Here is a 16317-nt window from a genome sequence, read left to right as displayed (position 1 = left end):
AATTCTTTCACATTTCCCCTTCTGGATGATTCATGAAGCGTCCTGGAGAGTTTCCGTACAGCAGCTGCAGACCAGCGGATGAAACAATTATTCAGCCACTGACATAACAGTGTATCAATGCCTTTACTCCACAGCTGTGAGCTGCATGGTTTACAATATGTTTTGCAACGGTTAACCGCACCATATGAAACTATATAATAGATCTGGAGGAGATGAGACTCCACAGTGATCTTCAGTGTGCATGTTGACAGGAGGAACTTACCTGTGTGAGTCCAATTGCAGATCTTCAATACCATGACCTGAACATTGGTGGAATGCAACCATCACTCTAATACCATTGCAACTACTAGTTACTCAAGTACTGTGCAAAACATGTGTCCTTTTTCCATTTTATGATACTTTATACTTCTACTCCTTTACATTTTGGAGGCAAACATGTTAAAGTACTATAAATGAAAACTGATTTTAATCCAGATTTACAAACACCTGGTTGAGACTACCAACATCAGATCAACACCTGGGACCTAAATCACATTGAATTATAACTTAACAAGTAACTGTTACCTCTTTAAAATGCTTATTTATTAAGCTTTACTTATTTTTGTGGGGGGGCATTCAGGAGTCTAAATACAAGATATAGTCAAGAATATCAAAAATGTTTCATGTGGTATTTTGAGAAACACATACAACCAAAAATAACACTCCAATGTCTTAAGAACATAAATGCTTTAAAGACAATAACCCTTGTTCATTTCAATGACAGATATGGAATTGGGAAATGTCACAACGTTCCTCTGCAGTTGAGTCCCTTTGCTTTTAACACGTCTTGCTCTCACATGGGTCACAGCCTTGATATCCTGGAGACGTTGACAGTCAGTGGAATAAAATGTGATATCATCAGCAGCAGATGAGTCCATCCTGCAGAATAATCCCAGCTTCATTCTCCCGCCTGCTCTCAGGAGAAGCCCACCCTCTGGCGGACCTCCCTGAGGACGGGTGCAGCGAGCTCCCGCGCCCTGCAGCTTCCCTGTGACAGCACCTCCTCCAGGTGTTCGGGGTCCGCCCTAAGCCTCTGGATCTCCTCTCTGATGGGCGTCATCCTCTGGATCACGACCTCAGTGACCAGCCTCTTGTAAGCCCCCGTGTCCAACCCCGCGGCCTGCGCCACCGCCTCCTCCACGCCCATCCTCGCCATGGCAGCGTGGATCGTCACCAGGTTGGACACGCCGGGACGCGCCTCCGGGTCAAAGGTCACCTCAGATGTGAAGTCGGTGACGGCGCGACGCACCTTGAGGGCGATGTCGTCCGGGGAGTCTGTGATGCTGATCGTCGCCATCGTGTGGGGGTCGGATTTGGACATTTTGGCTGAAGGGTCGCGGAGGGATTTAACCTTTCGTGTACAGCCTGAGGAGGGAATCAGATTGAGAAAAATGCATTTATATGAAACACAATATATCTATTTTAAAGCAAGGCATCCACTATGAGTATATCTTGGATTGAGTGTTGCATGAGGTGTCCTCTCATGCAGATGTCACGGAGCAAAATGATGACCCAAATAACAGATTTAGAGTCATAAATGAATTATATTATATCTGTGACTCCATAGAGAGATTGTATTGGATGTCTGAAGCCTTTCGTGTGTTTCGTGAGTGAACGCCCAAAATCAAATGCTCCTGTCGCCAATTTTCTTTCTTGAGCTATCCAGAAATGACACAAAATACACAAGACGACCGGTAATAGATTTCGCCAGATTGCAAGATATCTAAGTTGTATACGTCATATATCTATAACGCTCAGCTGAAAGCATCAGAATGAAGGACTATGTAGTAGAAAAACATGGTAGTTATTATATGAACAAACAGAATCCTACATCATTTGGGTTGCATCTTATTAATTGTAAATCAAAACTAAATGTAGATGCAAAGTATAATGTCAGGAAATCTTCCTCTCATGCATGTGACCCTGACAACCACCTCCACCAATCAGAGCGCAGGGAGGCCTGTATTTAGCCTGAAAAAAAAGTCCACAAAACATTCCTAACTTAACGAGAGTACGATAATAACTGAAGGGAAACCCAAATTAACGTGTAAGCATTTTCAGGACGGAGCATTCTTCCTTCTGGAGTTTCTCAACGAGAGCGCTGCGAAGAGACGTGATGAGAATAATCACAATTCATTCTTTATTTTTCTGTCAATTTGTGAATAAATCTTCAGTACAGAAAGTTATTGTTGAGGGAGAAACCACTCGTTCATTGACTTTTTCTTGGGAAATAGTCAAGTCCATTTGTTTATATCGGCCAATAGCACAAATCTGCCTCTGAGGGTTTTACAATCTGTACACATTATGACATATGACTCTGTCCTTGGACAAAGGAAAACACCCCCTGAAAGAATCTGTAACATAAATAAAGTGGAAGAAACTTCAGGAAGAGAAACGTATGAAGGAGAACTCTCCCAGGACGGACGCTTGTGTAATATATAAAGAATAAGCATAAAGAACTACATTTTTAATATCCACTGATGGATTTCATTCTTTAAATCTAGATGTGTATAGCCTCGTGGTTTATCAAGGAAAAAGCAGTCAATGCATATCCAGATTTATTGTGCGTGTGTGTAGCAGACGTATCTCGGTGTGAAGTGATGTGCAGACTGGGAGATCAGGGATTTCCTTTCCTCTCTTATTTATCATCCCCCGTCCTTCCGCCATCTTCCATCTATTATTCTATCCCATAACAGGAGTCCACATCCCTCCCACGAGCCACATCCTGTTTATCCCCCGTGAGACGTCCTTACTTCAGTGAAATTAAAAAGGTCTTGGGTTTGCTTTCAAAGGGAAGGTGGTGATTGGCAACTCCGAAGACAGAAAAATGAAGACAGGATCTGCCACTTTGAGACACACACACACTGAAGTCATCTTGAGGACATCCCTGCAGACCCATTATCACTTTATTATTCTGATACAAGTGGATGAAAATATTTCTTTAATCAAAGCTGCACTGCACACATGACTGACTCCATCTTGTGTTTTTATGATGCTAATAATCAGCGAGGATGAAACAGCAGTGGGGCATGTTAGCCATGTGTGTAAACCAGTGAGAACATGCTGGAAAACACAGACTCATCTTTCCAAAGTAAAACGTCATATGGTGCGATACATCTTTTCTGGACAACTTTTTCTCAAGCATTACATTGTGATTGGTTGTTAATATTTCGTATTAAATCGACCTCCATTTAACCAGGAGAAATACTATTTTGCACCGGGAGAACTGGCCAAAACAGCAGCATGAAAAGTTGTGGTAAAATCAGTCAAATTCAAAAAAGACCAGGGGGAAGGAGTGCATTACAAAAGGAAACATTTACTGTAAAAATAGAATTAAAAAGTCTTTTTTGGCCAGGGATATACGAGTTCCCTCCATTAAATCAGTCCACATTTTCCACAAAAGTAAGGCTTTCATCACTATCCAAGAAAGAGCAAAAGACTGCAAATATAAATCTTATCATAGAATCAGAGGATGAGACCCTCTTTATTGTCACATGCATGCACACAGCAGAGCACACACAGTGAAATTGGTCCTCTGCATTTAACCCATCCTAGTACTAGGAGCAGTGGGCAACTATTGTGCAGCGCCCAGGGCCTAGGAGGTGAACTGGGAACTCTCCAAGTACCAGTCCACCTTCCATATTTCAAGTCTGTTCGGGGACTTGAACCGGCGACCCTACGATTCCAGTCCAAGCCCCTACTGACTGAGCCACTGCTGGACTACAAAAGTACAAAATTAAGGCTTTCATCACGAGAAAGAGCAAAAGACTGCTAATATAAATCTTATCATGTGAGGTAACGCATGTTAAATGAACTCTGTGAGCGTCACTGAACACAGAGCTCGAGGAGGGAAGACGCAGAGAAAACATCATAAAATCATAGATAATGTAGTGTTTGCATCTTTCAAAACGACAGCGGTCTGCTTTACGGCTTAATCTTTGAGAAATAGTCAATACTAGCTTCTTTCTTTAAGAATATGATGCGTAAATAAGCTCATAAGGGAGTGTTTTGTCGCTCAAGAGTTTAATATAACCCCGACTTACCCGGTGACCTCTGCTGCACCCCTCACTCCATTTATCTGCCTCATTTCCTTTACCTCCCTCGACTATTAGCACTGTCTAACAAAGGCTAAATGCCCAAACTGTAATGATGAAACAGTGTTTGTTGCTCATCGTTGCCTGCTGGACAAGCTGTGATGACGTTACATCGTCATCCAGATGTTTCCAGCAACTAAAACACGGATTGATGATTAAATCAGTGGCGTCAGGCTCTTGTTCAACAATCATTCGGGAAGAGAATCCACAGAGGAAAAGGGAGAGGGAAGGATTCATACACACAGAGAAGAAAGAAAATATACCTGCTGGATTCTGTAAGTTTTTTATGCTATTTTTATAGAAATGTTTAGGTGCATATAGCCTATAGTTTCTAATCCAAATCAACGTATTTTCCTTTTTATTACGGATTTAATTCTTGCAATTCATGCTTAATTCGTGCTTGTTTTAAGATACTGACACTCCTTTTTAGAACATGACTGAAAGCTTGTTTCTAATAAAACTTCTTGACATATATACAACGGCATTGGCAGGAGCTAGGAGGATTGTTCAAGGACTCGTTTTCAAATGAAAAGTCTTATCCGTCAGGTTTTTGTTATTTGGGTTTTTATTTTCTTGTGTTTTATATTGTTTTTACATCAGAGTTTTCAGTCCGTGGCTTTAAGTATGGTTTTATTGTGTCGTGTTTTACATTTGTTTGATGTCCTATCGGTTTTGTCTAAATGTATTTATCCTGCTTTTTATACATGTATTGATGAACAGCACTTCAACTCTGTGTTTAAATGTGCTATATATATAAAGTTGGATTGGATGAATCCCCATCGCTTGCTCTCTCTATCCATAAATATGCACAACTCCGATAAAAAGTCTCCCTGTAAAACGAAGTATACATAAATCTGCAGTCTGATATCTATTTACAAAAGCTGCTGAGACTGGGAATACTTTCAAAGGAGTTTAATGAGCTGCGATGATTTATCAAATACTATTCAAACTATTTTTTCCTCTCCACAGAAACCGGAAAGAAATAAATGACTTTTTGCACGTAAAAATAAAAATGGAAAGCTACTGAACTCCGGCAAAAAAATCATTGGCAACTGCTTATCTATTTTATGATCCGAGCTGTCCTTTGTCTATAATAAAACGGAGTGTGTGTGTGTGTGTGTGTGTGTGTGTGTGTGTGAGCCGTCAAGCCTGTGAATGTGCGTGCAGGAGTGTGTCCTTACTGAGCAGCGCGGCGGGTTCGGGGAACAGATCTCCGTAGTGGTTGTTGAAGATCCGAGCGAGATCCTGCGCCAGCTCCAGATGCTGGACCTGATCCTCTCCGACGGGCACGTGAGTCGACCTGAGAGACGGAGACGAGACAAAACGTGAGCGTCATGAAACACTGAGAGCACAGGAGCGAAAAATAAAACACTCAACATGACTTGGTGGATGAACAGAAAGGTTGCTGGAGCTGGAGCTCAAGTTTGGATCTTTGCAACTCTCATTGGGGAGGAAGTAAACCATTAGCATCATTATTGGGGAAACACCTGCGTAAAATAATCCAAACAGCAAGCGATCACTAACTCACAGTACCAGAGTGTAGGAATACTCTGGTACTGTACAAGTCCTGCATTCTAAATGTTCCTCCAGTGAAAGTAGAAAGTACTCTCATCTAAATGTACTTAAAGTAGCGACAGTAAAAGTAGTCATTGTCTGATTGGTCCATTTCAGAATAATATCTCTGATATGTTTTATAATGATTGATCATTAAAGTGTTCTCAGAGCTGGTAAAGGTGCAGCTAGTTTGAATGGCTTTGTATACTGCAGGGTAGCTGCTGGATTTACTGCAGGTGAACTAAAGTCTGATTTAAGGGAGATTATATTTCCCATCATTAATCCTAATCTGCCTAGCAACTAAAGGTATAAATAAATGTAGTGCAGTAAAAGTACACTATTTTCCTCTGAATTGAAGTGGAGTAGAAGTACAAAGCCGCATAAATGGAAATACTTAAGTAAAGCAAAGTACAGTACTTGAGTAAATGTACTTAGTTACTTTACACCTCTGCTAACTCATCATCAGACACTGTCTCTCCACACAAATCTAAAATGGTGTGAGAAACCATAGTAAACCCCAGCTGACTCCTACGTATAAATTAAAATATATGTTGGTGGAGGTTTTTTGTTTTTGTTTGTCCACATTTATATCCGTGAGTTAGATTTCTCCCAAAACCTTTACAGTGAAACCGTTTTGGCATTTTGGAACAATCTGCTTTAAACAGGACGGTCCCACATGTCTGTGTAATACAATAAATGTCTGCATACCATGCTTTCTACCAGGCAAATAAATCTGCATAGAAAGCAAAGGGTTGCAGCCATTTCTAGGAGGAATACATATATATATATATATAGATCAAGGAAAACAACATTTTTATTGATGAGGGAAGAAAAGGATTTAGGGCTCAGATTTGCTGGAGTCTGAAAGTCTGGGATATATGGATATGTAACAATAAATTAAACACGCAAACAACAGCCGTCTTTGTACAGAGCAAAGATGAAACGGCTTCGTTAGTGGAGCTAAAGAAACAACCACTCTCAATGCGGCACGATTTCAGTCTGTTAGCAGCATATGGTTCTGGCTGTCGTGACTCAAAGTCCTCTGAACAGCAGAAATGTGAACAAAATGCTCAAAGGTCAAGGACACACACACACACACACACACACACACACACACACACACACACACACACACACACACACACACACACACACACACACACACACACACACACACACACACAGACACAGACACAGACACAGAGAGAGAGAGAGAGATCTCACTTGTAGAGGAGAATATCTGCAGCTTGGAGGACGGGATACGTGAAGAGACCGACACTGCCATCCTTTTTTTGTTTGCTCTTCATCTGAGGAAAATACAGAGGAAGGAAATGTAGAAGCAACTTTAATATACAGGCGGGACAAATACAATTCAGGCAACAATCAAAAGCGGAAGGGGGGGGTGACACTGAGTCTAGTTGACCTTTTCTTTGCCCTGGAAAGAGACATTTTCACTCTCAGACAAACGGGGTACATCACTTGACATTTTCCAGCGCGTTCAACATCAAGGTGTTTTCTACATAGCATCTGAGACCAGAACTGGGTCCAGTCCCCTGGTTTCAACATGTGCTATACTAAAACTGTAAATGTAATACAATAGGGGTGTTGAATAAATGATGGACAATCAGAGGAAGTTGAAAAGGTATTGATGTTAATTTACAACTGTTAACTTTATTAATCCCAAACTGGGACATTTGTGTTGCAGCAGCATAAAACAATACAAGGCATATAATTAGAAATCAAAAAGGAGAAATAAACTATTCTAAAGTAAAGATCTCAAATATACATCTCAAAGAAGAAATAGAAACAACATAAGTGATAATTCAATCAGCATGGTCTATTAAGGGAGATAGAGTGGGTCCAAGCTTTGATAAGACATATAATATGAATGATAATCACAACTTATGCCAGTGCCTGGAAAAGGAGCCATCTTCATTGTCAGATTGTTTAGTGAAACATTTGGCTGCAGAAATCCAAACTGAATTTAAAGCTAATAAGTATTTAATTGCGTTCAGCTATAAAATAAATACTTTTCATCTCCAGTCGATGGAACGGTCACTCAGAGACAGATTTCACCACTTCGAGTAACGGGTTATTAGGGCTGGACTGATTTGATTTCACATCAACCCATTAAAAATACTATTCGGCTTTGTATTTCCATCTGCACGTCTGTATATTAGCATACAAGCTAGAAGCGACCGGCAGACACTATAACCCTAAAAGCAAAGCAGAATTAAGCTGCTGCGATATATAAAAGGGTGAGGGATTAATGCACAGGACAGTATTATAGTAGTTTTGGGGGGTTTGAATGCAGTGTTACCTTAATATTTCAGTGCTACACACAGCATGCTCCTACAGACTGAATCGTCATGTGTTTACTTGTGAGTATGTGCATGTGTGAGTGTCTGCAGGAGGAAACAGAGTCTGACCTTCCACTGCGGCAGATGACGGAGGCGGGGCATGGTGGTCAGACAGCCGAGGATCCAGGAGAGCTCTGCATGCTCCGACACCTGCAGGTGGGAGGGGGGAGAGGGTGTCACCATGAGGGATAAATGATATGTTATAATACCTTCACACATCCTTTAAGCGGCTCTAACTTGATTTCACTTGGTCATACGTTAGTGTGATGCTGTTTGAATTCATCTTGGATTATTAACAATATTCTCTATAATATTTAAAGCTTTCATGATCTATAGATCTCAAATTACGACGAGTACTTCTTCCTAATTGGAGTGTTAGTAAATCACAAGCATCTGCAAATATGTTGGCGCTTCAATCGTGAACTCATTAAACCTGATCCTGTGAAATATGGAACCAGGAATGAATGTTTGTACTAAAGAATATAAGACAAACATTGCACACTGTTGTTAGATTTTCAAGTATAAGAACTAAATTGTTGTTTGTTTGCATTTTTTTGGGTAATTTATATTATTATTGTTGGTCTAGGATGGGCTTAAGTGCATACGTGTTAAAATAAATCTATATAGAAGTAATAATACACATTTAAACAACAGACAACTAAAACTTTAAATAGATATTTAGAAAGGTACACATGTATTCCTTTATTTGGTCCCTCATAACAGCAGGGAAGCATAGGAAAATAAATAGAAGTAATTATAGAGCAGCCAGACTAAACAAACAGATGAATGGGTGAGGGGTGTGTGACGGGAGGAGGGTGATTATATAGCGCCTCCGAGTGGCAGAGAGGGGAACTGCTACTCCACTCCTCTCACAGGTGCACCTGGTCACACCTGTCTGCTGTCATCTTCAATTAAAAAACAGAGATTATAATTCAATGATTCATTAAGCTTTTAATAATCCAATAAATCAGTGATAGACTGTAGCTTGCCCTAGATATCGGCACTGATCTATTAAAAAGTCATAATAAAAAGTACAAGATTTGATTAAATTGTTGCGTCATTGTTTGTGTTACTGTGATGGTTTTATATAATAAGCTAGTGTGATTTAAGATGTAGTCGAATAAATAAACAAACAAATAAATATAATAATAGCAGGTTTTGAAGATGCAATGATTGGATGAATGTTAATGTAGCTTGTGCATCTGGCAGTGGTAAAATCACTGCAAAGTATCCGCTTTCATGGAGGCTTGTCCTAAATGTGAAAAAAGCTAGTGTGTGTGTGTGTGTGTGTGTGTGTGTGTGTGTGTGTGTGTGTGTGTGTGTGTGTGTGTGTGTGTGTGTGTGTGTGTGTGTGTGTGAGATTAAAGTTTATGGACCGCGGCTACATTGCCATGCCCTTTTTCTCTTGATCCTTGAAAAGCATTCTGGGCAGCGTGACGTAAGCAGCAGACAGCGGGGACATAAGGCAGGACTTGGGGTGAACGTGCAGGGGGTCGGTGTTCATTACACACTGCAGACAGACAGGAGATGGGACAGATGTGGATGACAGCGCAGAGATAGGGTTTAAAGTGCAATAAAACTTATTCAAAACTCAGAGGAAGAACAGGGTGTCCATTCATGCTGCAGGGCAGGAATGCAATACAATCGTAGATATGCTAATGACACGGATCAGATGGACATTACACTGATTTTTATCGAGCAGCAACGGAAACAGATCCCGTAAAGAAGGGATTTCAGAGAACAGTTGGTCCTGTGCAGTAAATCTACTTCTTCACAATGCATCGATAAACACCCAGAGGAATCCAGGAAGTGTTGATCCATTCACTTCCTTTCTGATACTTCAGGTTACATGTTTCTTTAATGGAGTCGAGTATTTTTTGGGCAGTTGTTGTGTTTTTACACGTGGAGCAGGCGTGTTCAACAGGACGGCCGCAGCGCTGCCAAGATATGTGGCATAAAACTAAACGGGAATAAAAATAGGACTGTGTGAGTGTGTGTGTGTGGGGGAAACAGAGAAACACAGATGGTCTGAACTCACACACCCTTCAAGGCAAGAAAACAGACCATCGAAGAAGGATCAAACAGCTGTTGTGATTTCTCTCTCTGAATTTCAACTTGAAATCTACGATCTGCTGAAGTGCTACAAATGTGAAGACTGTCTTTCTCCTCTCTTTTTATTTATGTGGACAGAGCCAGATTTAATGCTGGTTTATCGAGGCGTGTGTTTTTATAGCCCCTGTGAATTTGCAGAGCACGCAGTGGAGATAAGAATCAGGAGCGATCAAATCTGCGTTTTTTGGGTTGGACTGGCTCACTTTTCGCCAAGTAAACATTATAGCAGGAATATAAACAGTCAACGATGTCCAACTGACTACATGCCAAACTTGTAAATAACCTACAATCTGATTTCCAAAGATACATATGTATAAGAAAGTACTGTACTTACAAACTTGCACATACTGAAAGCCCTGTACATTTATTATCATGATCAGGTTTTGTTTAGCAACCACAGCAAACATGTGAAATAAATGTCAGACATGAGATGTATGTTTGTGCAGAAACACGTCAGGCAATAGCGTACATTACTCGCTTAAAGTTTGCAATGCTGAGGTGCAATTAACATGCAATCCAGCGACACCTTACCTAACATTCGGCTGAAAATCTACTTGACATTTCCAATGAACAGAAATGACGTCAACATGATTGACACAATCTCATTTAAAACAAATTCCAGTAACTTGAGTCCAGCTAGGACATGTGAACTCCAGCATGAAATGAATCACAGCAGACATCTAAATACAACTAATTTAAACTGAATTTTCAGCAACAAATGACCTCACTACTATCATATCAGCAGTAAATAAATCCATGGCATGTTTGCTTGAAAAACCATAGAAGCTGTGGGAAAATGTGGGAATGTCTGCCAAGTCTTATTGCCGCAACATTCCCAAATCAAATGAGAAAGTTGACTTCTGTGTCAACAATAAGTCATTCCTTCTCCCCTCTATTAAAACAATAGACCACCAGCCCCGCCCCCCTCCTCACCTGGGACTGCTGGAAGAGGATGGCTCTCTCCGGGTCGATGCCGCAGGCCAGCAGACTGGCTGCCATGTCCAGGATGTTGCTCCGGAGCAGTGCCGGGTCCTGAGGCTGAGTGATGGAGTGCAGGTCCACGATGCTGTACAGCACTGAAGGGAACTGGCTCTGCAGGGACACCCAGTTCTCCAGGGCCCCCAGGTAATTCCCCAGGTGGGGCACCCCGGTCGGCTGGATCCCGGAGAAAACCCTTCCACCTCCTGCAGACTCCTGGAGAAGTGTGTTTGTTAGGTAAAGATATTTGATAGAACTAACTTAAACAACAGGATGAGTGATGGATAACTATTGCAGACAATGTGTAAGCGACCATCAGACACTGTAATAAAACAGTCAAAGCGGGACATTATTAAACTGCTTCCATAGTTGTTGTTTTAACATTTAATCATAAGGATACTTTATTCAAATGTCCCTGAACATTTACCTGAAACAGAGTCTCTTTACACTAGTACGGAGTGGTGATGCCATATTCTATAGGAAGTTTTTGACCTGGACATAAAACCAATGGGATTTTGGAATATTGCAGAACATTTGATCTGAAGCAAACACACTAATTAAACTGTACAAGTTTTGTTCAGCAGGATAATCTCCACATTTTAAACTTAAATAGATTTTACATTTGCAGTAGTTGAAGCGTAAATGAACTCAACAGAAGTTAAAAAGCTAGTGTATGGCTATGAAGAACTATGATGGTCACATTTCATCCTTATTTCAGGCATTCAACCACAAAAAACATTGACTTTGAGACGACGTAACACAGTAGCGCTAAAATGCTGTACAACATCTGAGCGCTTCTTCAAGCCAAGAGAGAACACACGATAAAAAGGTGAAGAACATAAAAAAATGGTGAAGAGGAGAGAAAGGGTGAAGGTGAAAAGGTGAGAACGCCTGCAGAGACTGGAGTGTTAAACATTTGGCAGGTTGCAGGCCAGCAGCGGTCGTGCTTGAGTTACAGAGATGCTAACTCCATGGCTAGCACCTCTGTTCTCCCCCAAACACACCCAGCACCAAGAATGCATCACCTCGCAGGCCAACAATAACAATTAACCCCCGCCCAGCCAACTCTAAGGCCTCTGTGACCACAACGGGGGAGGACAGTGGAAGAAGGGAGGAAGAAGAACCACTGGCACACCATACAACAAGAGAACCAGCATAATAACTGTATTACGAGCTGGAGCTCAACTGGCAGCACACAGACTCGTTGTGTTTGCATCGTTGGGCAAACATTGTGCTTCTCTTGTGTCGCCAGACCGCCTCGTTTCTCCGGGCATCGACCCACTCCGCTGAACCTTGGCTTTCATTGGCCCATCTGAAGTCCTAACCACAGAAGGGCCACATGATACGATTAGAGGGCAAGCCGAGCGGCACCTGTCATGAGACGTGAAACCGCACTGGCATCCAAAATCTCACCAGAGCCATTACACAGTAGATCAGGACTCTGACAGAGCAGAAACACACAGAGACAGGGACTGAGACTCGGTGTTTTCGTTGGGCGGTTAGAAAGACAAAGTGTTTGAGGCCTGGGTGACGCACATTTCCCTGCCCGCCGTGGAGGCCCGGGGTTCAGTTCCCGGCAGAGGTGCGGTGCTATGGCTTGGCCGGGCGCTCCAACACTCAGATGTGAAGGTGGTGAGGGATCATTGTGTCGGGAAGTGGAGTATTTAGTGTAGATAATATGAACCTACATGTTTTTAAGGGTTAAAATTACACATGAGGTTTATAAAATAGAGAGGGGCTAGCAATGCCAGGAAGGTTTGCATGAATAAGGAATATTCTGCAATTAAAAAAGGCAAGGGGCTGTGTTGTAGGTTTGTCACTTCAGGTATTTTTGAAGATGAAATACTAACCAGGAAGTCTGATTTTGTACAATAGGCCTATGTCCGTAAGTTTAAGCCTTATTATATTTGATGTGGAAACCAAACAATATAACATTATTCTGGAGCCAAAAGCCAATATAAGCATTCTAAAAGGCTCAAATGAACTATACTAGCATGCAGAGTTTATCAAGTATATGAACCTGACACCCTCCATGGAAAGGCAGGTGATAAATATTACAGTTTAGCCTAAGATGTCACACATCTGTGCACCAAAATTGATGGACACTCACATCTAATTTTATAATAACTTTTTAAGATAAAGGCCCAGAATCCTGATGAGTGCGTTTCCGTCTGACGAGAGATGAGTCGACGGGTTGTAAACAGCAACAGCTGGACGAAGGAGCCCGTTTTGCAACGCTCCCCACAAAACCCCTGGGATCTCTGTTATCACCTCAGATCTGACTGCCGATCATATGTTCCCCGGCTGCACTCTTCAAGGTTATCACAACTAATCATTAAAACCTGAAGCTTTGAGAGGATATCCTCTTCAGTCGCTGCTGAGAAATGGGTTATCTTGACAGCTAGCCGAGCTACATCACATTCAATCTGACTGAGGGACAGACTCACTGAGATCAGATAACAGCTGCTCTCTCACCAGCGTGGCCCCGAGCTCCTCAATCTCTCAGCCTGAAGGGATCGAATAACAACTGTTCTGAGGCCAGCGTGGTCCACAAAGTCTCCATCTACTGGCCTGAGGGAGCCCGGCCGCTGCCCGGCCAGAGAAAGGCAGGAAGGAACTGGGTGCTTATGTCATTACCGACGGGGGTAATTGCACTGGAGTGCCATTGATGCTGAGAGCCTCTTAAGAGGTGTCAGGATTGATTTGGGTGTGGACGGGGCCCCGAGTCTGGCTCATGTGTGTTCTCACCTCGAGCTGACACGCCAAACGCATGTTCCCCCTCTGCTGGGGCCCCCGGGGGAAGCCATTAGCAATGCAGACATGGTAATGGTGTCATTTGAGCCAATCGAGTGTCAAATGAGAGTCAACGCCACGGCTAACTAGCCACTGGGCAATCGAGCTATCACGCATAACGCGGCACTTCAGCAGAAACCGGCGCGGGGCTGCTGGTCAGAGGAAAGAGTCTTTAAACACGGCCTCTGTAATGTTTGGGAGGGAAAGCAGGTTATGTAAAGAAGTAAATCAACTACTGCACGATGACAGAGGACACAGAAAATGTTGTAAAGCCATTAATGTTGGTAAGGAACGCTGCACAGAAAATAATAAGAAATCATCATCAAGTGTTCGTTTGCTATCAAGCCATTTTAAACATTGTTTCAACACAAGTTTAATATCTTGTAAGGATGCTAAAATGTACGAATTACCACTACAAATAAAAGCACACTTAATCTTGGGACAATTACAGTTTGTAAAGTAATGGCTCAAGAAAAAATGTTGCAGTTCATCCTTAGGACAACATGAAAGTCTGTACCAAATCTAACGTAGATTTGATCTCAAACATCTTGTTGTATCATGGGAAAAGACAGGGGAAGACACTTTAATATCTGTACCCAAATTGATTGGAAATCCATCCAGTTCTAAGCAAGACATTTCACAGGATTCATCATAAGGGAAACATCAACGTTGGTATTAAATATTTTGTGTACATTTGTCCGTCAGTACTTGAGACACTTTAGTTTGTACCAGCAACCAGCAGTAAGAACAGCAGGCTCAATGGAAATTAAATACTATCCCTTTTGGAATACGAATTTAGCCCTTCCCCTGTCATCTCCTCACTCCCTCTCTCTGCCTGTAAATGACGCGTAGCAGACGCAGAAACACTGGTTGTTCTGTCCTAATATCCATCTCTGACAGGCTGTTAAAGTACATCGAATACAAGGTGAGGAAAGCTTTCTTCAGCCACATTAGCCGTATGCTTAATGCATTACGCACCATGTGTGTGTGACATTAACGCCAACAGCTAGAAGGTTACGTACACTAAAAGGCCAAGTTTTCACACTTGCAGTACCTTTCCGGGAATATGTGTGTACATTAGTCTGTACTTGTACGTGTATGTGTGTGGTAATCTCCACAGGGAGGGAGGTCGTGTGCAAACATAGACGTACGTCCGCACGTGTCGTGGTCTTTTGCCTACATCAACATATTTGAGGTGTGAGAGTCTCTGTCCATATGACTCTGACAGTTCACCTTAAAGATCTTCACCGCATTATTAAATAGAAAACAACTGAGAACAAATACACTGTCTTCTTCTGTTGGCGTTAGTACAGACTTTCCCCACAATACCACTGAACATCTAGTTCCAGGATTTAATGGAAACATGATTTCTCTTTTTCTCAACCCAAGTCTTTCACTACATTATGGAAACTGAATGACAAATGTTGGATGTTGGGAGCACAGCATCCTTGCGAAGGAATGTATAACGATGACAAATCCCACTGGGACAAGATGCATAAAACACAGAATCATGCAGAGTGTTTTTGCCAGATTTACAAAGCCGTACATTGGGAATGTGTCCACTCCTAAATTTGACAGAGGTTTTACGAGTATTACCATCAAAATAAGCTGGCAGCTACTAAGACGAGGATCACTGAGGACCCTGAGATACTGCGTCCAGTGATAGCGTTGTACTATTGGCTCACAAGGCTTGTTTGCAACGACACCGAGGCAATCAGAACATTAATTTAAGACCAAACTCAATCATAAAAGCAATACTTTTATTCTGCAAAGTTGGTTTTGCCAAGAAAACACACACTCAGAGTGCATGTTGGTCCTTTATAGGTTGCAACATGCAGGCTTTAATATTCTCGTTGGCGCCACTTATAACAAATGGTTGCATTTATGGTGAGACAAAGCTATGTGATGGGAGTACAGCGAGATATTTCTCATGATTTAACTGCTGCACACCGATTAGACTATACTCGTGTGGTTTTCTTTATATACATATTTGATGAGCATAGTTGGAGGGAGCCTGAGATCGAAATAATTCCTTGTCACCTACTGCTTTAGTTGCAGCGTCCAGCATGTCCTACAGCCCCGCTCCGCTCACTGTCATTAATCACAGCCATGGTTTTGCTTGAGTTAGTACTTGCAGAACAGTGGATTTTTCTCCTCAGATGTGTTCTGGGCTGCTTTTCAGAGCTCATACATCATATCAGAGCCTGCGAGTCCTCGAGTGGCCCACTGACATCTCTCTCACCGAGAAGCTGACGAGCGGGGCCGACGGTCACCACCATTTTTTCCTCGCCAATTTCAACACATCTCAAAAACCACCTCAGAGCATCGGCGCTTGCCCCGCTGTGAACTACCATCAGCTCTTTGTAGGCCGGGGAACAGATCTAGAT

The 16317-nt window shown here is 42.1% G+C and overlaps 1 protein-coding gene across 1 annotated transcript in view; it reads right to left on the bottom strand.

Annotated features, from left to right (window-relative positions):
• Positions 1–377: 377 nt before the first annotated feature.
• wars2 (tryptophanyl tRNA synthetase 2, mitochondrial) overlaps positions 378–16317 on the bottom strand; it is a 60735-nt gene continuing 44795 nt past the window's right edge. The window contains exons 5-9 of the mRNA XM_063888416.1: positions 11093–11353; positions 8117–8197; positions 6912–6994; positions 5315–5433; positions 378–1404 (exon numbers count right to left, since the gene is read on the bottom strand). Of these exons, the coding sequence (XP_063744486.1) occupies positions 956–1404; positions 5315–5433; positions 6912–6994; positions 8117–8197; positions 11093–11353 (993 nt within the window). The 3' untranslated portion in view covers positions 378–955. The remainder of the gene's footprint in view (positions 1405–5314; positions 5434–6911; positions 6995–8116; positions 8198–11092; positions 11354–16317) is intronic.

This window comes from Eleginops maclovinus, chromosome 7 (assembly GCF_036324505.1).
Source record: "Eleginops maclovinus isolate JMC-PN-2008 ecotype Puerto Natales chromosome 7, JC_Emac_rtc_rv5, whole genome shotgun sequence".
Lineage (NCBI taxonomy): Eukaryota > Metazoa > Chordata > Actinopteri > Perciformes > Eleginopidae > Eleginops > Eleginops maclovinus.
The sequence above is the reverse complement of the archived record's forward strand: the minus strand, read 5'-3'. Positions and strand labels throughout refer to the sequence as shown.